We start from the raw sequence: 26,772 nt of genomic DNA on the forward strand, positions 1-26,772 counted from the left end.
GTCTTGCTCGAAGTCAGGTGGAAGAAATTGTTCATAAAATTCAGATTTGAAGCTCTCCCAAGTTCTGGCCTGAGAACCTTTCAGAATCTTGGCTAACCACCAATTACTTGCCGTTTCCTTGAGGTGCATCCCCACATGGCGTGATTTGGATCTTTCTGTGAAGTGCCCATTGGTAAAGGCAACTTCAAACTGTCTGATGAAGGACAGTGCTTTGGAGATGTCTCTCCGTCCGTTGTAGGTTTCGAACTTGATGTCCTTGTCGCCCGATTTGAAGACTCTCATGCGATGTTGAGACTTGCGACCATGCTTCTTGAATCGAGGCTTATCTTTAGGTTGATGTAGGGTAGTAGTAGTAGTGGCTTCCTTCTTCTAACGAGATGATCGAGAAGTAGAAGTATAATCAGGAGAGTAAGATGGAGATGAGATAGAGATGTCCTTGCTCTCGTCTAGCAAAGAGAGTGCTTTTTCCTGGCCTTTCCTTGGAGTAGGCCGTTCATTCCGATCCGAAGATCCTTTGTGCACCTCGGCACGTTCTTCTTCTCTTTCCTCCTGTGGTCTCACGCCAACAATGTTGTCTGGATGCCTGGCTGCATCGGTTCCATTCGTTTTCTTCATTCCGCCCAAGAGCTTTTGGACATCTGGCAATAGTAAGATTTGTTGCAAATCCGCAAGTTGAGCTTGCACTTGTTGAAGTTCCTCTTCAACGCTTCTCCCTTGGCCCGACATGGTTCTTCCTGTTCTTCTTATAATCGTCCTTCTTTGCAGAGAAAGAGAGGAGTCCGAGCTCTGATACCACTATCACAAAACGGGAGCGTACACGAGCACTTAGAAATCTGAAAAATATAATACTTTGCAAACATGAGAGAAGGGAGAAGATCGACACAGTATTGGGGACCAGAAGATGGGCTGGTCCCCCCCCCCCAGGACACCCCTCCGTTCTGTAATCTTAGACCCGAAGGTCGTGCTTTCCCGTAAAGGGCTTGGGCACAAGGCTGTTCCTTCCCGTAAGGGACTTAGGCGCGAAGCCGTACTTTCCCGTAAGGGACTTAGGCATGAAGCCGTACTTCCCGTGAGGGGCTTTCCTGTAAGACGGGAGATTCCTGCAAAACAAACCACACAAAGAAACAATTCTCAATGCGTATCAACACCTTATACTTGTCGCTCCTTGCTCGGAAAAGCGACCTCCGTACTCAGTCGTCACACGAACACTTGCAATTTCCGTCGCCAACCTCTGCTCCAGAATCCCAGCGCTAGCTTCCTCTGTTGCTTCCGGCGTGTTAAAACTGGAACGCTGGCTACTACTTTATAGGGCCTGGCACCCGGCGGGAATAGAGCCGAAAAGCAAGACCCTGGCGCCCCCTAGAGAGAGGAGAGAGAGAGATCGCTGATTCAGCCCCCTGCGTAGCTTTTTAGCGCTGGCGTTTTTCTAAGAAGAGCCTTGATTTATTTTATTAATAAAAGGGCTGGTCACTTAAAAGTGACCGGCCACTTTATAAAATAAAGTGTGAACCTGTTCAAACTTTAAAAACTCACTCAGTTAGTAAAAACAATGCTACACGAACACATTTCAGGTGTCCCCGGGTGCAGGACACGGCACAAATGCAATGCAGACACAGACTCCTCGCGGGAAAACATCTGCCCTCCCGCGAATGTTCCTGCTTTTCGTAAAAAGCTTCATTGAACCCATCTTTATTCTTGTGCTTGCGTTCTTACGGGTATTTTCTTACTCAGTTCGGATTTCCTCCTTAGCCTACGGAATGCGCCCTTACTGATGCACCCGTCACCCATCATGTGACGCATCAGGGGTATTCGTAACCCGGCCCTTTCCACCGAACTTACGGAAACTCCTTCGCGATGTTTACCGTCACCCATCAAATGACACATCAGAGTTGTCCGTTCTTGATGGTAGTTCCTGTAGCTACAATCTTTTAACAGTTCTTAGTGCACACAATAAAATATCCTAAAAAAGAGATTAATCATTAAAAATAAGAAAATAGTCCAATTAGCAACACTGACTTGAACTAGACTGACTGAACCCTGGTCATGCTGTAGCTTGTCCATGGACACATAGGGTTGGATGTGTCACGTGACATCATTGATGAGGACATCAATGGTTCTTAAGGGGGGAAGTATGTTATGTCCTGCTCTTAGGAGAGGGGATTTTCCCAGATGCCGTCGGGATGGGCGTCTAGTGTCCGGGCGGACGTAGTGAGAAACCGGCCAATGTGGCCGGCCATTATTATAAAAGGGAGGCCAAGGCCTCATTTGCAATTATCGATCCCCATTGGCAGAGTGCCAGTGGTTAGCCCGCGAGGTCACCTCGAGGAGGTGAGGCCGGGTGGTATGGGACGCTCGGTCTTACAGGTGCATGCCTATGTCCTCGGACGCTAGCCCCAACACGAGGGAGCTGCCGGATGGTGGCTATGGTCGGGTGGTTCGTCCGACGTGTGTCTGTAGGCGGTCCGTGTAGCCGGGAGATCCACTCTCTTCGTTCGTTTCACGCGGCTATTATACGGAATTTTCGGATTTTGTGACGCAAAACGGGCTGACAAGTTGACGTGGCAGCGTACGGATCTCCTTAAATTACGGAGGCTGATTTTTGTTTGAATTCGCTGGCTGATTTTTGGAAGCTTTTGGGACAGTTGCTTTTAAAATTGAAATCTTTTCAATTACCGCTTTTGGGGCTCTGCTTTTGGGCATCCCTTGTACCAATAAATAAGTGGGCTAGGCCTCACTTCTCAGGGCATATGGACGCAAAGTCTGAGAGTGAGCACCTACCCACTCTCTTGTACTTTGAACACAGATTAATACAAAAAGAAATACCGAAAGAGGCGCCAATCTTTGGGGCCAATATCTCTAGGCATGGAACTACGCCGGGCCGTGTTGACCTAATTGTGAATTGTGAACCGTTTTGAAGTGAATCTCTGCTGTGTCGCGGTAGAATCTTGACTTGGGTGTCCAAGTTTGTTACAACAGAAGCAGCTTGTGGAAAAGTAGATGCGGTGGACTAACATCTTGTCACAGTTTCACTTCCAGATTGTCCATGTTCAGGGACAGAAGAACTTGGTGGCAGATGCTTTGTCTCGGAAGCCGTTAGTCTTGGCTATTTCCGCGATTCATCATAGAAGCTTCGAGGACATGGTTGATCAGTACGCCACAGATCGGGATTTTTCCGATGTATTTACTCGAATACAGAATGGGGAGGTAGTAGCGGGATATTCCATACGGGATGTCTACTTGATGAAGAAAATGATGTTGTGCATTACACAGTTGTTGAGGGAATAAGTTTTTGACTGATTGCCATTGTCTACCTTTTATGGGTCATCGCGGCATCGACACCACCTTGAAATGTGTGGAGCGTTACTCCTTTTGGCCGAGACTCAAGAAGGATGTGGACGACTTTGAAGTTTGTACGCAGTTGTTTAGTATGCCAGAAGGTCAAGTTTGACAGGTAAGGCACAGGGATTGTTACAGCTTTGACCCATTACCACCCGCCCCTGAGAAAGTATTACTATGGATTTCATTTTTGATCTCCCGAAGACACAGAGTGGGCATGATGGCATTTGGACTGTCATCGACAAATTTAGCAAGCAAGCTCACTTCATTCCAGTGAAGAAAATTGTCAAGCCGGATCATTTAGCGAGACTGTTCATTGCATAGATTTTTAGACTACATGGCATGCCTGAGACAGAGATCCACGATTCACGAGTTTGTTTTGGAAGGCTATTTGGGAGAACGTTGGGACACGGTTGCAGTTTTCATCATCTTTCCACCCGCAGACAGATGGACAGTCTGAGATTGCCAATTCAGTCGTACTAGATTTATTTAAGTCTTACATTTCTGATCAGAAGGCTCAAAGCGAATTTTTTTGCCCTTGGTGGAATTTGCCTACAATAACACAATCCACTCTTCGACAGGGAAGGCCCATTAGAGATCATTGAAGGTGCTTCGAAGGTTCTACCCTTCCTTAGCACGAAAGATAAATCGTTTGAAGCCGACCAGTTTACGAGGGACTTGGACACTGCTTTTGCCAAGGTCCGAGAGGCTTTAGCGAAATCTTAGGAACGACACAAGAAGGCAGCAGATGGACACCGTCACGATTGAAATTAAAGGACGATGATTGGGTGCTCTTACGTTTTGAGAAGGCACGCCTAAGAAAGAAAAAGGGGAAGGAGCGGCTTTTTCCAATCCTTAGCATGAGGTACTATGGTTCTTTTCAGATAAAAGATAAGATAAATAATGTGTCCTTTAGATTGGAGCTGACCGATACTTGGAAGATTCACAATGCATTTCATGTGAGTCTATTGAAGCCTTTTAAAGGGATTTGCCAGATAATGGGGAGCCAGATGAGCAACCCGAAGTGGAGGAAAACGAGGAGATACTCGTTCCAGAAGAGATATTGGCACACAAGGATAGAAAGATAAAAGGTAAAGTGATTAGGAGGTTCTTGGTTAAGTTCAAGAAGTATCTTGCATTGGATGCGAAGTGGATGGAGGAGGAGGACCTAGCAGATACTCCTCAGATTTTGGAACTTTACCTTGAAGCATTCTGGTTTATCATAATCTACTCCGATAGAACTCCGATTTGAGTTTGGGTGAATCTAGTGCAGCGGCAGCACGAGCTTCCATCTGTGTCTGCTTCTGCAAGTGAAGGCGAAAAGAAAAACGTTTTGCTGGAGCGAATTACTCCAAGCGAGTTCGAGGAGCTGTTGGCGAAATTTAACGGGGAGAACCGAAGCGGGGAAGAACCAAATAAAAGTGTGTGTGTGTGTGTGTGTGTGCGGTGCTGACGTGGGGGGGAGGGGGGGGGAAGGGATGGGGCAGCGGGGGGTGGGCAAGGCAGTGGGCAGCGAGCAAAGGGCAGGGAGGGGGGGTGGGCAGCGAGCGAGCGAGCGAGGGGGAGAGGATTAGGGGTGTGTGTGTGTGTGTGTGTGCAGCAGCAGCAGTGAGTGTTTGGCTCTAGAGTTTGGGCACACGACAGATTGTCTTCTTCCAATGTCATTTTATTCATGCGTTTTGAACTAGTCAACCTTCTTTGTGTTTTTGGTTGTTTGGCACTTTTGTGAAAGTGCAGTTTTTGTCTTTTGTGGTGCAGTTTTTGCAGGGAGCGGGAAGGGGGGGGGGCGCGGGGGGGCGCAGCAGCAGCAGCGAGGGTTTGGCTCTAGAGTTTGGGCACACAACAGATCTTCTCCCAATGTCATTTTATTCATGCGTTTTGAACTAGTCAACCTTCTTTGTGTTTTTGGTTGCTTGACACTTTTGTGAAAGTGCAGTTTTTGTGGTGGTTTGATATTTCTCTCAAATTGGGGTATCTTTAGAGTTTCATATCTTTTAAGGATTGGAATTATTCTAATTCTCAAGCTATGTGAACAGGGATGATATTGAACTGGTGGGTGGGCAAATGCTAGCTTTATCGCGTCAGCTACTTGTCATTTGCTCAGAGAATTTGGGATTGCCCTCTTCTGCCATTGAAGATGCTATGGATGTACTACATCAGAAGATTCTTGTAGCTCACTACCCTGCTTGCCCTCAACCAGAGCTGGCTATGGGCAGCTGTGAACACACTGATGTGGGCACGATCACGTGTGTGTGGCAGGCATCGGAAGATGTTGTTGCGCTCCAGGTTCTCAAGGATGAGCAATGGCATTCAGTTGAACCCTTTCCAGGTGCAATTGTTGTCAATGTAGGAGATCAGATGGAGGTAAGAATTTTTGAATGCCAAACTGTGTTTATGTACATTGAAGCGTTATGCATCACTGTTTTATGCTACATGCACTTTTGTATGCATAGAGGCTTCCATACAAACATCCACATTATGAATGTGTGTATGCATGCACGAATGTGTGTCTGCTTGTATGACAAAACGGGTTTTAGATGGAAACAGTTCAAGACAGCACTTTGAAATAATCAATGGTGTTTTTTATCAATGAAACTAAACATAAATAACAAGGTTCTACAAGTAACTGCTTATATATGAGATAAATAGGCACTATTTGTGGCATATACAATGGGCAAGTACTTTGACCCAAGATTAAAGAATGATGACGTGCCATGACCCCGATCGAACCAAAGAAGGGAGAGGAGAAGCCGAGCTTCTGGAGTTGACCCAACCTGAGTCCGAGCTACCGCATGGTGGGCCATACGGCCACGGCTTACGGGCTTGTACGGACAGTGCTGTTGTGGTGGGCTGGATGTAGGACAGCTTTTTTGTGTTAGTTTTGGAAAGTGTTGACTTTTTAAGCTTTTGGGTGCTAAGGCCCTTGTCACACTTGGGTAGGCAAGAAGCGGCCATGCCGAGGTGGCACATAGATATTGCTTTAGCGAAAAGGGGAAACTGGGCTCAAGCGCTTGTTAGGTGGGGCGGCATTACTCCTTGGTGTAGTTTTGAACCCCATGACCATGTTCGAAAGGGGACATGGGAGGGCATTTCACGGGCCTCGAGCTGTAGCTCTCAGCGTAAAGCATGGAGGTAATACCACTTGGGCAACTGGAGTTTATTGCTTCTAATCAACTGAACTTTGTTGTAAATTGTGTGGAACAAGCTCATGGCTAGCACTCCGTAAAATTGAGCAGGGCGGGTGCTGTAGTATGATAGGTGCCTAATTTTTTATAACAGGAGCTTTTAGGCGCCTTGTACAAGTAGAAGGCCTAGTGCCTTTTGTAATAGACTTGGACACTCCAAGTCAAAGATCTAGTGCAACACACGTGAGAGAAATTGAAAGAACTGAACAAATTTGAGAGAGAGACGACACGGAGTGGCGGAGTTCCGCGCCCAAAAGAACCGACCCCAAAGACTGGTGTTCCTTCATGTTATTTCTTTACTATTATTCTTTCAAAATTGAAATGCCCGAGGGTCCTCGCTCTCTGTGTGCAACACTCCCACACACAATTGCTAGAGAAGAAGGCCCTAATGCAAATATAAAGGCCCTGTGCCAAAAGCAGTATACTTATTCTACTCACGTAGGATAAGATTTTTGAGGCCGACAAATTCGTGCACGATTTGGATATTGCCTACTACAAGGTTAAAGAAGCGTTGCAAAAATCACAAGACAAGCAAAAACGTGCTGTTGACAAACATAGGAAATGTAACAAACTGCTGACGTGTCAAAGCCTAAAGAATGGAGCCAACTTACAGATGTGGCCGAGGGGCCTAAACCCTAATTTCTGCTAGAAACCCTAACTGCTGAAACCCTAATTCTGGAAACCCTAACCCTAAAACCTGCAAACCCTAATTTTGGAAACCCTAACCGTAAAACTGTAGAAATCCTAACCCTAACTCTAAGGGCAGCAGGCGGATTTTTGTGATTTACGTTGGCTGATGACGTGGCAGGTTGTACGGATTTCCGTGATTTATGCTGGCAGCTTTTGGCATTGCTTTTTGGACCAAATGCTTTTAAGTTTGAAGGCTTTTCACTGTAATTGCTTTCTAGGCGAAGGGCCTTTAAATATGAGGTTAGGGCTCATTCTCTGGCATGCTTCTTGGAGAAGGTGCAGAGTCTGGAGTACCGGCTTATACTTTGATGATGCAATATAAGAAATATCGAAAGGGGCGCCAAGGTTTGGGGCCAATATCCTCTGGGGTGGAATTCCGCCACTACGTGTCGCATGTCGTCTCTCTCTCTTTTAGTTCAGTTGTTATTGAAGTGCTAAAAGTCTATTCAGTCTGTTCTTTTTTATTGGCACGTGGTGCTCGCCTTGTGACAGTGGTATCAGAGCATCAGGCGTGTGCTTTTCTGAAAGCATACAGGTCCTACAAAAGAGCAGAGCTTTTGGAATTTTATTTGAAGTAGCTTGGACCTCCAACCCGGACTTATTAGCCACTGCCACCCTTACTTCATTGCGCATCGGGCGCGCTCCCTTCTTCATCGCAGTGTCTTACGGGGCATAAGCCAATTAAGATCACTTGCAAGAGAAGGATCCAGATTTGTTTCAAGTCACTGTTTTTCCTCAGAAGCAGTGCCATGCAGATGTTGATGTCTACAGCTACCAAGCAGCATACTCCAAGTACTTGGCAAGATTTCAAGATTTTTTTTGCCCGAAGTTATATGGTTTCTGACATCTTCCTTCGGAGTGTAACTTTTGGCAGAGTGGGGTATCCTAAAATGCTTGTCATGGAAACCCTAGCAGATTATAACTTGAAATTTCTCGACATCTCTCAATAGATGTCTCTTCACGAGCAGATGACTTTGGAGGTTCGGTGTGATTGCTATCTCTTGGGACTACCATCGCCGCCAAAGAAACATTGTCTGTCCAAGAGCTGATGGACCATGCTGTGCTCGGCTACGACCTCATGGAAGGAACCTAACCCTAATTTTTGGTGCAGGTTTCAAGATGGAAAGTCGGTCGATTTTTCGAGCTCAATTGATGTCGAGATTGCTTTTTAAGTTTGAAATCTGTTTCAGATCTTGTTTGGTGATCTTGTTTGGAATTTGTTTGAAATGGATGGTATCTGCTTTGAACCTGTTTTGGTGCCGATTTGAATTGTTTGACTCTGGTTTGATACTGGTTTCAATGATTGGTGATTTTACTCCCGGGTGGAGAAGTGAGAAATGATGTTTGAGAATGCTTGTTCATACTCATGGCCCGGACCCTTGTGGTTATTTACGGGGGGAGTATTTAATGATTGAAAAGTGCTGTTTTTACTCATGGTCCGGACCCTTGTGGTTATTTGTGGGGGGAGTATTGAATGATTGCAAAGTGCTGTTTTTACTCATGCCCCGGACCCTTGTGGTTATTTGCTGGGGGAGTATTGAATGATTGAAAAGTGCTGTTTTTACTCATGGCCCGGATCCTTGTGGTTATTTACGGGGGGAGTATTGTTGTTGTTACTCATGGCCCGGACCTGGATGGTTATGCGGGAGGAGTATTAAGAAGTCTGAGCAGTGGTTACTCTCAGCACCTCCAAACGACGTAGGCTGCAGTTTGGGGGGCGTTTGGTTGTAAAAGGCCTCTATATCTCATGGCCCGGACCTTTTTAGGTTATTTGCGAGGGGAGTGATGAGGGAGTCGTTGAACAGCTCATGGCCCGGACCTGGATGGTTATTTGCGGGGGGAGTGTTCATCGGCGGCTTTATGTTTCTATGTCTTGTAACATGCATATGTAAGCATTTGTGTTGCATTGTGATTGCCAACTACTGAATATTCCTAATTGGATGAGATTGCGTGGGTATGTAATTTTAGTGCATCAAGACACCCGTGGAAGATCAGTACGGTCTGGGTGTGATGGCTAATTTTACTACGCCGGAATATCAAGAGTTCCGATCTGGACGAAAGGAGAAGCTAACTCCTTGATCAAAACAACCGAAAGGAGAAGCTAACTCCTTGATCAAAAGAGCAGAAAGGAGAAGCTAACTCCTTAATAAAAAGAGCAAATTGATTGTCCCTAGGAATGTCCCTCGGAAATTTTTGAGTTAACTTGAGTTGTTTTGCAGATATGCTGTAATCCCGGATGATTACTCCCTTACAAGAAGGGGAGATGTAACAAACTGCTGACGTGTCAAAGCCTAAAGAATGGAGCCAACTTACAGATGTGGCCGAGGGGCCTAAACCCTAATTTCTGTTAGAAACCCTAACTGCTGAAACATTAATTCTGGAAACCCTAACCGTGAAACTTGCAAAACCGTGAAACCTGCAAACCCTAATTTTGGAAACCCTAACCCTAAAACTGCAAAAACCCTAACCCTAACCCTAAGGGTAGCAGGCGGATTTTCGTGATTTACGCTGGCTGATGACGTGGCAGGTTGTACGGATTTCCGTGATTTACGCTGGCAGCTTTTGGCATTGCTTTTTGGACCAGATGCTTTTAAGTTTGAAGGCTTTTCACTGTAATTGCTTTTTAGGCCAAGGGCCTTTAAATATGAGGTTAGGGCTCATTCTCTGGCATGTTTCCTGGAGAAGGTGCAGAGTATGGAGTACCGGCTTGTACTTTGATGATGCAATATAAAGAAATACCGAAAGGGGCACCAAGGTTTGGGGCCAATACCCTCTGGGGTGGAATTCCACCACTCCGTGTCGCGTGTCGTCTCTCTCTTTTAGTTCAGTTGTTATTGAAGTGCTAAAAGTCTGTTCAGTCTGTTCTTTTTTATTGGCATGTGGTGCCCGCCTTGTGATAGGAAACGACTCGACATCAAAGTAGGTGACTCGGTTTTGCTTCGTTTTGAGAAAGCACGAATACGAAAGAAAAAAGGCAAAGAATGGTTGTATCCCAAACTCGGTCAACGTGACTATGGCCCATTCAAGGTCATTCATAGCATTAACGATGTTTCTTTCGACTAGAATTAACCATCACATTGGAAAATCCACAATACCTTCCATGTCAGCCTTCTTAAACCATCTAAAGGAAAATTACTGTAATAGACTTGGATACCCTGAGCCAAAGATCTAGTACAACACGAGAGAAACTGAAAGATTTGAACAAAAGTGAGAGAGAGACGACACGGCATGGCACGCCGGACTTACACGCCTAGAGGTACTGGCCCCAAAGATTTGTGCCCCTTCTTGGTATTTCTTTTTTTATTATAGCTTCAACAAGTACAATGTCTGAGGGTCCTCTCTCTCTGCAGTGCTATCAAGAAAAGCTGTCGGAAGAGGGGTCCTGACACTTCTTATAAAGGCCCTTGGCTTGGCCTGAAAGTAGTTACATGAAAAGCACAAGCTCCAAAAGCTTCTGGCGTCCAAAAGCTAGCACCCTAGGGGATGACCGTACGGTGCTACCATGTCAGCTTGTTTCTGCAAATCCCGCCGCAAATCGTGGGCATGTGTACAGTTTGCCACGTCAGCAATTGCTTGCTATTCTTGGGTCGAACTTAATTTTAAGGGTTTAGAACTTTAGGCCCCTCGGTAGGAGTACCATAAGCTGGAACAACTTATTAATTGAGTTCTTTAAAAATTTGGACCTCTTGGCTAAGTTCCATAAGTTGTGTCAAACTTTTTCCGGCTCTTTCAGTAGGGTTGGCCCTTTTGTGTTCGGCCTCTCTCCTTTAGGCCATGCCCACGTCATCACTTTGTGACATACCCCCTTCTTGAAAGAATTGTAATCGCCCTCGATTACACATGCAAAACAGGCATAGGACAAAAACTAGTTCAACAGACACCGACTTTATGTACCAATGCAGAAAGACAAGAATCACTGAACATTCACATCACTCTCCTTGTCGAAATCTTAGATGAGAATCATGATCATTGTAACTTAGTACACCCAGACTGCGTTGATCTCTGACAAATATCTTGATTGACTAAATCTCATTACTATTCATATCCACATAACCCCTCGGGTGAACAAGACAGAAATGTTGCAGTCATTGTCTTTTAAACATGCACTCAAACAATACACACATTAGAGAGCACATGTAACAGATTCATTTCAAAGTACTTCTTTATATAAAGTCATTCAACAGAATACTGTCAGCCCATCAGTGTCCTTGAAATCTCAAAAGAAATCGGCGACTTTATTCCATCGAGGTAACCTGTGACAAAGGAGAGGAGTAGCTCCCCTCTTGTGCAGTCTGCACTACATGAGATCCAACCTGATGATTCATCGGTGATTCTTGGAATAGTTGGTGCTAGACCAAAAGTTCCAAGGTAAAGCTCCAAAATCCGAAGTGTATCTGCTAGGTCCTTCTCCTTCATCTATTTTGCATCCAAAGCCGGTAGTTCCTGAATTTAACTAAGTACTTGTGTGTCAGCTTACCTTTCACTTTCCTTTCCTTGTGAGCCAGGACTTGTTTTGGAATGAGAATCTCCTCTCTCTTCCACTTCGGGCTTGTCTCTTCCACTTTAAGCTGCTCTTTGAGCTCCCTGTCCACTGGCACTTCATCTTTGAAAGGTCTGAATACACTCACATGGAACGCATTGTGAATCTTCCAAGTATCCATTAACTTCAGTCTGAAGGATACATTATTAATCTTCTCTTGAATCTGGAAAGGGCAGTAGTATCGCATACTCAACTTTGGAAAAGGTTGCTCCTTACCCTTCCGTTTTCGTAGGCGTTCCTTGTCAAACCGTAAAGCACCCAATCGTCCTCCTTCAGCTGTAAGTCACGTCGATGCTTGTCTGCTGCCTTCTTATGCCGTGCTTGAGACCTCAAGAGCCTCCTGCACTTTTGCAAAAGCAGTGTCCAGATCCTGAGTATACTACTCGCTTCAAAAATCTTATCTTTGGTGCTTAGAATAGGTGGAACCTCTAAACACCCTTTATAATCTTAGATGGTGCCTTCCCCGCAGACGTATGAACCGTGTTGTTGTAGGCAACTTCACCAAGGGCAAATACTTCTCCCATTGAGTCTGCTGGTTAGACATGTACGACTTTAATAAGTCAAAAACCACTAAATTGGCTATCTCCGATTGCTTGTTTGTTTGTGGGTGGAAGGAGGACAAGAATTCTAGCTGCTTCGAGATTGCCCTCCGAAACAGGCTTGTGAAGCGGGGATCTCTATCTGAAACGATAGACTCAAGCATATCATGTAATCAAAAAATCTGCGAGACAAACAATTTGGCCAAATGGTCAGCTTTAACTGTATTCTTTATCGGAATGAAGCATGCCTCTTTGCTGAATCGGTCGATGACTGTAGAAATGCCAACATGCCTACTCTGAGTCTTGGGGAGATAAAAAAATAAAGCCCATTGCTATACTCTCCCAAGGTCGGCTAGAAATAGGTAGAGATTGTAGTAGACTTGGTGCCCTATGCTTGCCAAACTTGAACTTTTGGCATACTAAGCAACTGCAAGCAAACTCATCTACATCCTTTTGAGCCTCGGCCAATAGAAATATTGCTCCACACCTTTCAAAGTAGTGTCTATGCTGCGATGGCCCGAAAAAGGTGGATAGTCGCAAATCCTTATTCCTCAACCCCCGAGTAACACACAACATGGTTATCCGCATCAAATAGCCTTCCTTTAGAGAATAACGTGCAATTGTCTCCCTACTCATAAGCGGTCAAAGATGTCTGCAAAATTTGGGTCTTGATCAACCATATCCTCAAAGGTCTGATGGTGAATCATCGAAATGGTCAAAATCTGTGGCTTGCCAGACAACGCATGTGCCACCAAGTTCTTCTTTCCCTTAACATGGACGATCCGAAAGTGAAACTTTAACAGGACAAGCACCACATGCCAACGAAAAAAAAAACAAAGTGAACAACTTTAAGCAGTTCAAATAACAACTGCACTGAAAGAGATGCACGACACACGAGACACGGAGTGACGGAGTTCCACCCAGTCCAAAACCTTGGCATCCCCTTCCATATTTCTTTATAATGCTTCAACAAGGTACAACTCCCACGGCTCTGCTCTGCGTCTCCCGCAGGTAGACTGCGAGAGTGGGAGCTCCTGGGTCTTATTTAAAGGCCCTAGGCCCAAGAGCAGTTACATGAAAAGCATCAAGTCAAAAGCATCTGGTTCTAAAAGCATATGACCCTAAAGCTTCCAATGGAAATCCGAGGGTCCGGGATTACCATATATCTGCAAAACAACTCAAGTTAGCTTAAAAACTTTTGAGGGTCATTTTGAGGAACATTTCGAGGGACAATCAATTTTCTCATTCCAATTCGGAGCTCTTGATGTCATGGGTCACTGGCTTCCGAAAAAATCACATCCAATAAGGATTATATTCTCATTCCTGATTGGCGCTCTTGATATTTGGTGTAGCAAAATTAGTCATCACACCCAGACTGCACTGATCTTTAACGGGTGTCTCGATGCACTAAAATTACATACCTAGGCAATTGACATAAAAACATATAATCGCCGATGAACTTTGCTCCAGCAAATAACCATCTTTTTTTTTTTTTTCCGAGAAAAAGATCCTTCTATTAGTTAATGAAAACTGCCCATAGGGCTACATCCACCTCTGCATGAGAGGGCTACAACAAGCATGATGGGGAGACTCTCCCAATGAAAAAACAGCATATATACAATGAGGCTAAATCAAGAGATGGGAGGAGGGAAGAGCCACAGGTGGACAGTAGTGCCATCTGAGCACCCCCTGGACAATGGTGTAGAAAGGCCCAGGGCGCCAGAGTCGAAGGAAAGCCTCGCGGCGCTCCCACATGTGGTCGGAGCTGCCCTGTAGTGCCTCAAGCTGTCCTCTGAGAGTATGGATCAACTCTAGCCAAAAGTCACGAACAGTCTCTGCTGGTGGCACAGGGCGAGCCTCAAAGATGCGGAAACAGCGGGCCCGCCAGATGAACCAGAGAGCTAGGCCGTTGATGAGCTCCCAACACTCCTCTCTCTCACTGCACCACTCCTGTGGAGTAAGATCTGGAGCAGGCTGGAGTGTAGGCCGCCCCCCCTGCATCACTATCATCCTGTTGGTGGAAGATAGCTCAAACTGAAGTGCCGGGCTCGTGAGGGTGGACCAAGCCGCTGCCCCCCAAGTGTACTGTCGAGCCGTGGAGAGGGCAGGCATCTGTCGAAGAACTCTTAGCCACACTTGCTGGGCCGAGGGACAGTCCCAAAGACAGTGACGCTGACTCTCCACCAACTGGTCACAGGCTGCACATGCGGCCGAGAGACCACTATGCACAAGCTAGCTCCCTACTGCTGTGGCTCTGTGTGCAACCAGCCATTGGAACAAAGTGACGCGCCTCGGCTGTCTGGAGTCCCACAGCCTGTGCCAAAAAGCTGCCAAGAACTCGACTGTGAGGCCCTCCTCCTGCCAATGACGTGCTGCAGCGGGGCGGGCCTCTCTTTGTGCTGCAAGTATATGACGTCCAAGCCGAACAGTGTACTGAAAGAAGGGGACTCCTGGGCGGTCTGCAGAAGAGAAGGGGTCCCTCCATAGCCACTCACTAGGATCCCACTGTACTCGTGCCATTGGACAGCACTCCCAAGCCCATAGCCTCCAGTGTCCCGTCTCAAGAGCTGCTGGGTCAGGGTCTATGACGCAAGTCCTCCCACAGATGCCCACAACTCGGATCCTCTGGAAACAACACTCTGCTACCTGCGGGGCCTCTACTGCAACTCGCTGTAAACGTCCCCCACCCTGAAGCTCGAAGAACAGGGCTGGGACAGTCTCTGAGCAAGCCCTGACTGAAATGAGAACCTCCAGTCGTGTGAAGGCTCCGATCCACCGGGGTACTACTGGCTCGAGAGGCGTGAGCCACTCAGCTGGAACTGACTCTGAGATGTCCTGGCACATGCTCTGCACCCCTCTCATGCCTTGTAGGTGGACAGCCTGCACCTCCTGTGACGAACCTGTGAACTCTAGCCAGTCACCTAGAGAGCGCGCTGGACCTGCTGCCATGGGACCCCAAGAAACATGAGGCCGACTCCCAACCAAGTGGCCTCTCTGAGTGCTAACCATGGGGTTCTGGACGAGGGGCTGCCGTAGGCGCTCCTCCGTGCACGTTGGCTGTCTCTGCTCTAGGCCACGCCGTAAGAGCTCCCAAACTCACAGCGAATCGGTCCTCCAATCTCCTGCTCAAACCAACTCGGCGCAACTCTGTAAAGATCCATCTGGTCGAAGGTTGCCAAGGGCCTCCTGACTGAGGCACCCTGGCACGAAGCCTCTGCAGCAAGAACTCCTTCCAGGGCTCCTCGCCTGGAAGAAGTCCTCTGACGACGAACTTCCCGAGAAGGGCTCTGCTCTGTTGTGCTGGATCAATGATCCCAAGCCCTCCCTGAGAACAAGGAAGTGTGATGACTGACCAAGCCACCTTGGCTCGGGCAATCTGAGTGTCGCGACCTGACCAAAGGAAGTTCCTGATCAGCCTCTCTACCTGGCTGATACAAGAACTCGAGAAGATCCAACAAGAAGTGATGTACCACATAGTCGCCAACAACACCTGGTTGGCAACTACTACTCTACTAGCCAGCGAAAGTCGTGCTGAGCTCCAATGTAACAGCTTTCTCCTGATGGACAGGAGAAGAGGAGCAATCTGTTGCTCGGGCGACAAGTCCAAACCAACCTGACAACCCAAGTACCGAACTGCAGTCCTTGGAGGAATCCACCTGAAACCCTCTCCTGGCATCCAATCTGGCACAGGAGCACTGCCAACCGAGAAAGCCACTGTCTTTCTCCAGTTGATCAGTGCGCCCGATGCACAGCAGAAGGTCTCCAAAGCCTGCTCACATCTGTGTAGATTGGCCTCCTGGCCCTCTAGGTACAAGGCTGAGTCGTCGGCAAACTCAGTGTCCAGAAGCTCATCTCCCCGTATAGGGAGTGCTAAGCCCCTCAGACCAACCTGCTGTGACCAAAAATCTGCTCATCGCCTCCGCATAGAACAGAAAGAGAAAGGGGGCAAGAGAACAACCCTGTCTGACCGATCGTGTGAGCATGAAGCGCTCACCTCTACCTCCTGCCAAAAGCACCTGACTGTGAGCCTGTCTGTACAAAGCTGACACCCCTCTGATCCAAGCATCTGAGAAGCCCATCCTGCGTAGCATGCCCTCTAGAAAGTCCCAGTCAACTTTGTCGTATGCCTTCTCAAAATCGAGAAGAAGAATCACAAGGTCCTCCCCACGGAGTCGTGCCAGGGCAGAAGCCTCCCAGAAAGTGAAGATGTTGTCAAGGATATTGCGTTCCTTAACAAAACCTGTCTGAGTCCCATGTATAAGGCTCTCCAAAAGTGGCTGAATCCTCAAACTCAGAGCCTTGGCAAGAATTTTGTAGGCTGAGTTGAGGATGGTGATGGGGCGCTTCTGTCGAATCTCATCCAAGGAGCCACCCTCCTTTGGAATGAGGTAAATCAGGCCCTCACTCATGCTATCCGGCATCACTCCTGTGTGTAGAATGTACTGAAAGGCACTACAAAGGTCTGGGCCAAGCAGGTCCCAGTACTCCAAGAAGAAGTTGGGAGTCAGCCCATCCTCACCTGGACAGCTACCACCAGGGAGGGCCCTAAGAGCCGTGTGCAGCTCCTCAAGCTGAAGAGGTATCTCTAGCCTCTGGCGCATCTCCTCAGTCACAAGACAAGGCATTTGTGCCCAAACCTGCTCCTTGCATGCATCTTGTCTCTCTGACTGGGGCTCAGCTGACAGTAACTCACGGTAAAAGTCAGTAGCAACTGCACGCATATCCTCGGGCTCACAAACAACTGACCCATCGGGTCTCCTCAACTGATTGACCTTGGCATGCGAGTGCCGAGGTCCCACTGTCTCAAAAAAAGCACCTGTCACTCTGTCACCCACCTGAGTCCACTGAGATGCCTGTCGGTGAAAGGCAAACTCATTGCGCCTCTCCTCTGTGCAAGAAAGCTCCTGTCGAGCCTGCTGTAACTGCTCCTCCAACCATGGACTGTCTGGATGCTGCTCCTGCATCCTTTGTAGTGAAGCAATGCCTCGTCTGAGACGCTGCTCCTTCTCTCTCGTTGCAGCCCGTCGAGCCAGAGACTCCTGGAGAAAAAAGTGGCTAAGCTGAGCTAGGCCTAAGGCCACTCTGTCTGCAGGTAGAGCCTGACTGTCCATGCCCTCTGTCCAGAGAGCCTCTACCCTCTCTCTGAGTGCCGAGTCCAACAAGACCCGCTCTCACTCCTCTGCCTGTCTGCCACTGTGAGGATCATTGGTGCATGCTCGGAGAAGGATGTCCCTGCCAGGATGCCCACTGATCCCCCCAAGTCACTGAAGTGATCACTAGTGTAGAAGCGATCTATCCGCGATAGATTCACTCCTTCCACTCTGCGGTCCGATCTAGAGAAGGCAAGACTCTCTGGAGGCCTCACAAAGCCAGAATGCTGCCATGTATCCGAGACCCTCAAAGTCATACACAACCTCTCCCAAGCTGCTAACTCGACTCCATGCACAGTAGCATGGCTGCCTCCGATCCTGTCAGAAGGGTCCTCCAACATGTTGAAGTCCCCTCCTACACACCAATGGTCAACCTGTGGCAAAGACTCAACAATCTGTGACCAAAACTCTGCACGAGCACTCACCACATTGGGCGCATAGATGTTTAGGAAGCCCACAAGGCCACCCTGAACCTGCATAGTAATCCACTGAGCCCTGCCTGGCACAATAATCCCTCTGCCCACAATGGCCTGCTGCAATGAGTCCGCAATAGTCATACATATCCCACCCTGGATGCCTCCAGGTCCAAAAGCAGCTGACCAAAAGGTATCATAACGTCCACGCAGAATCTGACCACATCGTCGAATGCGGCTCTCAGACAGATGGTGCTCCTGAAGCATAAGGAGATCAATCTCTCCTCCCACAAGGCAACGCTGAAGCTCCTGACGCAATCGGCCCCGCTGTCGCTGAAACTGGGGCCCACCTAGTCCCTGCACGTTCCACGAGACGATCCTCATGGGGAGTGAGAGAGAACAGATGCTGCCGCAGCAGCAAGACGGGCTATCTTCGAGGCTGGCTTGGATGGGGAGTAATCCGCAACCGAGCGTCCTCTAGATAGGCGAGACTACAGTGAGTGCCTGGCCCAAGCCCAAGCAGAGCGAGCCGTGCGTAAAGCAACCTCCTCTGTCCAGGAGTCCTCATGAATGTATACATAGCAAGGCAAACACTGCGTATCAGCAAAGAAGTACACCACAATGTGCCTACATCCTCCTGAGTCTGGGGGTGTCACCGCAAACTTGGCCAGTGGCCACAAAGTTTGCAGCAAATCTGTAACTCCAAGTTCTCCCATGTGGTGAGAGAACTCGAGAACCTGTGTATGCAACCATCCCACCATTGAGTCGAGGGACCACTCTGTCTCGGTCCTACCACAGAGGAGGAAGGAGAAACCAACTGCTGAGTCCAAGGCCTCTGTCCCCCTAGCGGCGAGGAACAAAGCGTGGACCCTGAAGCAGACTGCCTCGTGGTCTGCTGCGGAATCGCCGAGAAAGCGAGTGAACCCGTAATCGAAGAAATCCCAGCGGCGTCGGAGGTCAATGCTCGTCAGACCACGAGGGATAGCTGCAAGGGAAGATGTCTGAATCTGCAGAGGGGCCACAAGAAGGGCTGACCCTCTCTCGCTAGACGACTCGTGGTAAAGGCGCTGCCAAGAGATCTCCTAGCCGCCAGCGAGGGACCAGTCTCCTGAGTCGATTGTGGTACTGAAGCAGGAGGAGGGGGAGAGGGAGCTTGGGGGGGCGGAGGAGAAGATCAGTGGGGTGGGGTGACAGAGACAGGGGGGCGAGGTGGGGAGTGGGCGGGAGCAGAGGACGGTGGAGGGGATGAGGAGGAGGGGAAATCTGAAGGTGGGGCGCCTGGCGAGGGTGAAGCGGAGGTGGAGGTTGGCGTAGGGGGCTCCTTCTGCTCAAGAGGACCAAAGTGGTTCCCCACTGCTGCTGAGTAGGCACCTGAGGGCCACTCTGAGTGCCAAGCTGTCGCTGTGGCCCCTGGCGTCGACGGCCACGGGCCTGCTGCCACCCCTCCTCCGCTGGAACCCCAGGCTCGGAGGGTGGCTCTGAATCTGTGCGTTGTGCCGTTGGCTGTGGCTGCGGCCCAGCCTTGGCAGGCTGGGGCTGAGGCTGAGGTGCAGGTCGTGGCCTCCTCCGTGGACAGGCCTTCGCTAGGTGGCCCATCTGTCTGCAATCGAAGCACTGGTTCGGGAGACCCGAGTACTCCACACTCTGTCTAAACCAACCCCCACTCACCCGAGGCAAAAGGATGACCTTCGGGAGCGTGTGGGTATCTCTGACCAAAACTCGAATTAAAGGGATGCCAACCGCCTTGGCAGCTACTGATGCTGCCGTACGAGGTGTCTCCAGGACAGTCCCGATGGCGGAGCCAATCCTGGAGAGAAGTGGAAGGTACTCCCTCCGTAAACCCGGAAAGCAGACTGAGATGGAGATGTCTGCCTCCTCTACTAGCACATCCGAAGTCGGGTCAAAACCATGTCGCCACTGTCGAAAGTGGGCGCGTGATGCTCGGATGGCCAGTGGACTCATAGCTATGACCTTGGAGGCCATCTCGGAAGTCTCGAACTCGATCTGGTAGTACCCCCGTCCGAGAATCTGGACATCCAAGATCTTGCCCACCTCTGCGAGAAGGCGGGCCTGGAGAAGGTCTCGCAGCTCTCCTCTGCTAGGACGGGTGTCGAGAACCTTGCAGATGACAGGCGTCGCCTGCAAGCGCTCTACCTCTGTGGCAAGGCTCGCTTGCTCTGTCGGCGAAAGAGCAAGTCGAATGGTGGGCTCAACGGGGTCAGGCGAGGGGGCTTCAGGCGAGTCCCTCTGTGGCGGAGCTGGAGCCTCCATCTGTGTCTACTGTTGAGTCGAAGAAGCGGACGGTGAAGAAAATCTGCAACCGAGTACGCCGAGCACTTGTCCGAAGAAGAAGTGTTGCAGAGCCAGGTGCAGAAGACCTTCGGGAACGATGAGGACGGAGGGGGGGGGGGGGGGGATGGGGGGACGGATATCAGCTGGTGTGCTGAGAACAACCCACAAGCAATATTGGGGTGGGGGGTGGTGGGGGGGGGGTTTGTTTGTTGGCGAGCAGAGAGATGGGGGAGCATTGGCCAGCGGCACAGGCTGAGGAAGCGGGCAGCGCGGGCTAGCGTGCAGGCTGAGGAAGCGGGCAGCGCGGGCTAGCGTGCAGGCTGAGGCAGCACACAGCGTGGGCTGGCACACAGCGCGAGGGAGGAGGAGAGGGGAGGAGAGAGCGATGGGGTTGGGGGGGGCGATGGGGATAGGGTGCGCAGGGCTAGCGCGAGCAGTAGCGAGCCTTTTTTTTCCGGCTTGGGCAGCCCAGCAAATAACCATCTTGGTCTGGGCCATGAGCTATTCGACGACTCCCTCATCACTCCTCTCTCAAATAACCTAAAAAGGTCTGAGCCATGAGATATTGAAGCCTTTTACAACCAAACGCTCCTTGAATTGTAGGCTATGTTTTTTGGAGGTGCTAAGAGTAACCATTACTCAAGACTTGTGAAATTTGAATACTCCCCCCGTAAAAAGCCATCCAGGTTTGGCCCATGGGTAAGAACAACAATACTCCCCCGGTAAATAACCATCCAAGTCCGAGCCATGAGTAATAACAACACTTTTCAAACATTCAATACTCCCTTGCAAATAACCACAAGGGTCTATGCCATGAGTATGTGCAAGCATTCTGATACATCATTTCATACTACTCCACCCGAGAGTAAATCACGAACCATTGAAACCAATCTTAAAACCAGAGTCAAAGAGTTCAAATCAGCAGCAAGGCAGGCTTAAATCAAATACCATCCATTTCAAACAAATTCCAAACATGATCACCAAACAAGTCCTCAAACAAAATTCAGAAAACTGCCAAATCAAACTAAAAAAGCATTCTCGACATCAGTCGAGCTCGAAAGTCGTTAGGGCTTCCGTCCTGAAACATGCACCAAAATTAGGGTTAGATTTCTTCCATAAGGTTATAGCCGACTGCAGCATGATCCATAAGCATTTTGACACACAGTGTTCCTGTAACGGTGATGGTAGTCCCAAGACATAGTAATCAGATGAGGTCTCCACGGTTATGGTTCGAGAAGAGACACTTGCTGAGAGATGTCGAGAAATTTCAAGTTGTAATTTGCTAGGGTTTCTGTTGGAAGCATTTTAGGATACTCCATTCTGCTAGAAGCTGCACTCGGAAGAAAGATGTTAGAAAGCATGTAACTTTGGGCAAAAATTTTCTTGAAAGCTTGCCAAGTCCTTCGAGTGTGGGACTTGGTAGCTATAGACATCTACCAGTGAATGGGCACTGCATCTAAGAAAAACAATGGCCCAAAAAATCCGCTTTATAGAATATGCCCTGTAATACAGAGCAATGAAGATGGGAGCACGCCTGATGCGCGATGGACCAAGGATGGGAGTGGTTAATTCTTTGATAAACTTCTTGTAAAACTTGGAAGCGACCGGTATGCTTTTAGAAAAGCACATGCCTGAAGCTTTGATACCACCATAATGGGACGCGCACCACGTGCCAAGGGAAAAGAACGGACTCAACAATTTTAAGCAATTCACATAACAATTGAACTGAAAGAGATGCATGACACACGAAACACGGAGTGGAGGAGTTCCACCCAAGAGAGCACTGCCCCCAAACCTTGGCGCCCCTTTCGGTATTTCTTTACATTGCTTCAACAAGGTACAACTCCCATGGCTCTTCTCTGCATCTCCTACGATGGGTCTTATATAAAGGCCCTATGCCCAAAAGCAGCTACATGAAAAGCATCAAGTCAAAAGCATTTGGTTCTAAAAGCATATGACCCAAGAGCTGCCAGCGCAAATTTGAAAATCCATACAGCTTGCCACTTCAACAGCCATGACATTTTGCGGACATCCGTACAGTCTGTACATCATCCTGTCAGCGCAAAATACGGGACTGTGGTACAGTCTGCCACGTCCTCAGTTGGGCACGAAAAGTCTTTTGGGTGTTTGTATTTCTTTCTTTAAATCCTAGAGACTAGGGACCCATCGGAAGCGGTCTCATAAGTTGGTGGGAACTTCTTTCAAACAATAGGCTACTCGGCAAGACTTGTAAGTGGGCAAAACTTCGTCTGCTGCTGCTTGTCTTAGGGTTTAGGCCCCTTGGCCGAGATGTGTAGGTTGGCTTTGTTCTTCAGTGGCTTGACACGTTAGCTGTTTGTGACAGAAATTGCGGCAAAATATTTGCCCATCTAATTTGTTTGTCCTTTGTCCGAAAGTTGTTTTCGGACAAGAAGTATTGCAAACTTTGGTGATCAGTGAACACTATAAGATCGGCTCCGAGTAGAAAATGGCACCATTGAGTAAGAGCATGGATGAGTACCAATAGTCCTTTTGCGTAAATATGTGAAACTTGCTCTGGTCGGAACGGCATTCTGCTCTTATAAACTACAAGATTGCCCTCCTGCACTAGGACTACACACATCACAATAAACCTCAAATGGCTTTTGCAAATCTGGTAGTACCAACACTGGACCAATTGGCAACTTCTCCTTTAGAGTCTTAAATGCTACAAGCTCATATGGTCCCCAAGAAAAAGTTTGAATTGGTTTCTGTGTCAGAATGTGTAATGGAGAAGCAATCTTCGTAAACTTTCAAATGGGCCGCTCGTAATACGAGCACAAACCAAAAAAGCTTTGAACTTCATGTATATTCTTCAAATCTGGCCTATCACGAATGCTTTGAATTTTGGCTTGGTCCATTTTTACACTCTATAGAGACGATGTGCCCCAAAAAGTGTGTTTCTGGCAAGAAGAACTCGCTCTTTTTCCCATTAACCACCAGACGATGTCGCCGTAGTGCCTGGAAAACCTGGATCGAATGATGTCTGTGCTTTGCCTCACTCTTGGAGAATACGATGATGTGACTTATACTTTCTAAAAATCCATCCATCATCCTACTGAAGTTGTAGGAGCATTCATGAGACCGAAAGGCATCACCAAATACTCGTACAATCCAAAGACGTCCTGAACGCGGTCTTGTATACATTCCAAGGAGCGATCCTGATCCAATGATAGCGATTATTTAGGTCGATTCTGCTAAAACAAGTAGAATGATCGCCTTACAATAATGGCAATACATTTTCTTCTTGCCTTTCCCACCAGAATTGCCAAACGAGTTTCTACGAGCAGAAGCATTAGAAACAAGTGATCTACTACTAGCTGAAGAACCATGAGAAGAAGTGGATGCATTGCTATTATTACATCTCTTTGAGCAACAACAAAAGCTTGTTCTCAACCGGATGATGTTTAGCCCTCTTCTTTCTTGAAAGTGACTCTTGTAATAGCAATGTGCATAATGCATTAAACTTGATAGCTTGATGGTTTCCTTGGGTCATAAGTCTCCAAGTACTAGCAAATGTCTTTCAACGCATTGAGAACAGTCTGCACAAGTGAACTGTCAGAACTAACTTCACCTGCAGAAATGAGTTGCGGATATTCGAGAGTCAGCCTATTTGTTGGCACTTTCTTTGACGACATCATTGTTTTCTCCAAGGATGAGGTAGAATATAGAGAACATCTGCTTCAGGTCTTTCAGGCATTACGAGATCACAAGTTAGTGATTAATGCGAAGAAAAGTGATTTTTTCCTACCAGAAACACTTTTTGGGACACATCGTGTCAACAGCAGGAGGGCAGAGGACCCGACCAAGATAGAGACTATCCGTGATTGGCCCGATCTGAAGAATGTCCATGAAGTTAGAAGCTTCTTGGGCTTGTGTTCGTACTACAGGCGGTTCATTAGAAAGTTTGCAGAGGCTGCTTCCCCTTTGCATATCTTGACACAGAAAGGAGTCCCTTGCTCGTGGGGACCCACAGAGGTGACTCCCTTTCAGACATTGAAAGAGAAATTGACTATAGGATTTGAAGTATATTGTGATTCTTGTGGTCGTAGACTGGGTGCGGCCTGAATGCAAGAAGGCCATGTCATTGCTTACGAGAGCCGATTGTTCTCAAGGCCGGAATTGATAGCACAGATTTATGAGAGAGAGATTTGGCGGTTATCCATGCTCTTACTCAATGGCGACATTACCTACTCGGAGCGGATTTTGCTGTCTTTACAGACCATCAGAGTTTATGCTACTTCTTGTCACAGAAGCAGCTATCGGAAAAGCAGATGCGGTGGGCGAATATCTTGTCACAGTTTCACTTCCAGATTGTCCATGTTTAGCGACATAAGAATTTGGTGGCAGATGCTTTGTATCGGAAGCCGTTGGTTTTGGCTATTTCCGCGATACATTATAGGAGCTTCAAGGATATGGTCGATCAGTATGCCACAGACATAGATTTTGCAGACATTTTCACACGTATACGGGATGGGGAGACAATAGCGGGATATTCCATTCGGGATTGCTACTTGATGAGGAAAACCATGTTGTGTGTTACACAGTTGTTGAGGGAAAAGATTATGACCAAATGCCACTGTCCACCTTTTACGGGTCACCGCGGCATTGCTACCACCTTGAAAGGGGTAGAGAGATACTTCTTTTGGCTGAGACTCTGTTGCTTGGTATGCCAGAAGGTCAAGTTTGATGGGCGTAAAGCACAGGGATTGTTACAGCCTTTGCCCATACCCACCCGCCCCTGGGAAAGCAATGGATTTCATTTTTGATCTCCCGAGAATTGAGAGTAGTCACGATGGTATTTGGATTGTCGTTGACAGATTTAGCAAGCAGGCTCATTTCATTCCAGTAAAGAAAACAGTCAAGCCGGATCACTTAGCGAGAGTGTATGTGCCCAGATCTTCAGATTGCATGGCATGCTCGAGACGATTGTCTTCGACAGGGACCACAGATTCATGAGTTTGTTTTGGAAGGCAATTTGGGAGAACATTGGCACGCGATTGCAGTTCTCGTCATCTTTCCACCCGCAAACTGACGGGCAATCTGAGATTGCTAATTCAGTGGTACTAGATTTATTGAAGTCTTACATCTTGGATCAGAAGACTCAATGGGAAAAGTATTCACCTTTGGTGGAATTTGCTTACAATAACACCATACACTCTTCGACAAGGAAGGCGCCATTTGAGATTATTGAAGGTGCTACGGAGGTTCCACCCTTCCTAAACACGAAAGATAAGATTTTTGAAGCCGATGAGTATACGCGTGACTTGGACACGGCTTTTGCCAAGCTCCGCGAGGCTTTGCAAAAATCTCAGGAAAGACAGAAAAAGGCAGCAGATCGCCATCGTCGCGATTTGAAATTGAAGGAGAACGATTGGGTGCTCTTATGTTTTGAGAAGGCACCCCTGAGAAAGAAAAAGGGAAAGGACAGGCTTTTTCCAAATCTTAGTATGCGATACTACGGACCTTTCCAAATCTCCAAAAAGATAAATGATGTCTCCTTCCGACTGAAGCTGCCCGACACTTGGAGGATTCACAATGCTTTTCATGTGAGTCTCTTGAGGTCTTTTAAAGGCGATGTGCCGGAAGATGGGGAGCCTGATGAGCAACCCGAAGTGGAAGAAAACGAGGAGATCTTTGTTCCAGAATAGATATTGGCACAAACGGACAGAAACATTAAGGGTAAAGTGAGAAGCTGGTTCTTGGTTAAATTCAAGAACCATCCTGCATTGGATACGAAGTGGATGGAGGAGGAGGACCTAGCAGATACTTAGATTGTGAAACTTTACCTTGAAGCTTTTGGTTTAGCATAGTCTATTCCAAATGGAACCTCGAATTCAGCTTGGCCGTATATCTGATGCAGTGGGTATGCACAAGAGGGGAGTTACTCCACTCCTTTGTCAATAGATGCCTCGATTTTTGATACTAGAGTCACTGATGTCTCTTTCAGCTTCAGGGATATTGAGAGCTGACAGTATTCTGCGGTATGTCTTTATGAACCGGAATTCTTGTCACAAAGTGATGACGTGGCGGACAGCAGAAACCCTAATTTCTGCCAGAAACCCTAAAATTCTTGCAAACCCTAATTTTTGCCAAAAACCCTAAAATTCTGGAAATCGCGGAGGCGGATTATTATTATTATTATTATTATTATTATTTTTGGAAAATGATGAGTGACGCGAATTTTGCTTTTGCTTTTTTTTTTATAAAAAAAAAGAAAAGACTCTCTAAGAGAGAGAGAGAACTGATGCTTTTGATTTTAAAAGCTTTTGGGGCTCTGCTTTTGGGCATCCCTTGTAACCTTTAAATTAGTGGTGAGGGCCTCACTTCTCAGAGCATCTGGACGCAGAGTCTGAGAGTGGAACCCTAACCGCTCTCTTGTACTTTGATGATTGATTAATATAAAAAGAAATACCGAAAGGGGCGCCAGTCTTTGGGGCCAATATCTCTAGGCACGGAACTCCGCCGGGCCAGTGCAAATCTATTGTGATCTGTGAATTGTTTTGAAGTGGTTATTTGGTGCTGTCGCGGTTGATTCTTGACTTGGAGTGTCCAAGTTTGTTACAGTGGTATCAGAGCACGGCCGATTTCTCTTCTACGGGAAATCCG

General features: G+C 47.7%; 1 protein-coding gene across 1 annotated transcript in view; it reads left to right on the forward strand.

Annotated features, from left to right (window-relative positions):
- LOC147452900 (jasmonate-induced oxygenase 2-like) overlaps positions 1-26,772 on the forward strand; it is an 83,078-nt gene that overhangs the window by 22,989 nt on the left and 33,317 nt on the right. Inside the window, exon 2 of the mRNA XM_086518466.1 lies at positions 5,373-5,700. Within this exon, the coding sequence (XP_086374592.1) occupies positions 5,373-5,700 (328 nt within the window). The remainder of the gene's footprint in view (positions 1-5,372; positions 5,701-26,772) is intronic.

This window comes from Adiantum capillus-veneris, chromosome 8, assembly GCF_014529385.1.
Source record: "Adiantum capillus-veneris isolate H3 chromosome 8, ASM1452938v2, whole genome shotgun sequence".
In the NCBI taxonomy this organism is placed as follows: Eukaryota; Viridiplantae; Streptophyta; class Polypodiopsida; order Polypodiales; family Pteridaceae; genus Adiantum; species Adiantum capillus-veneris.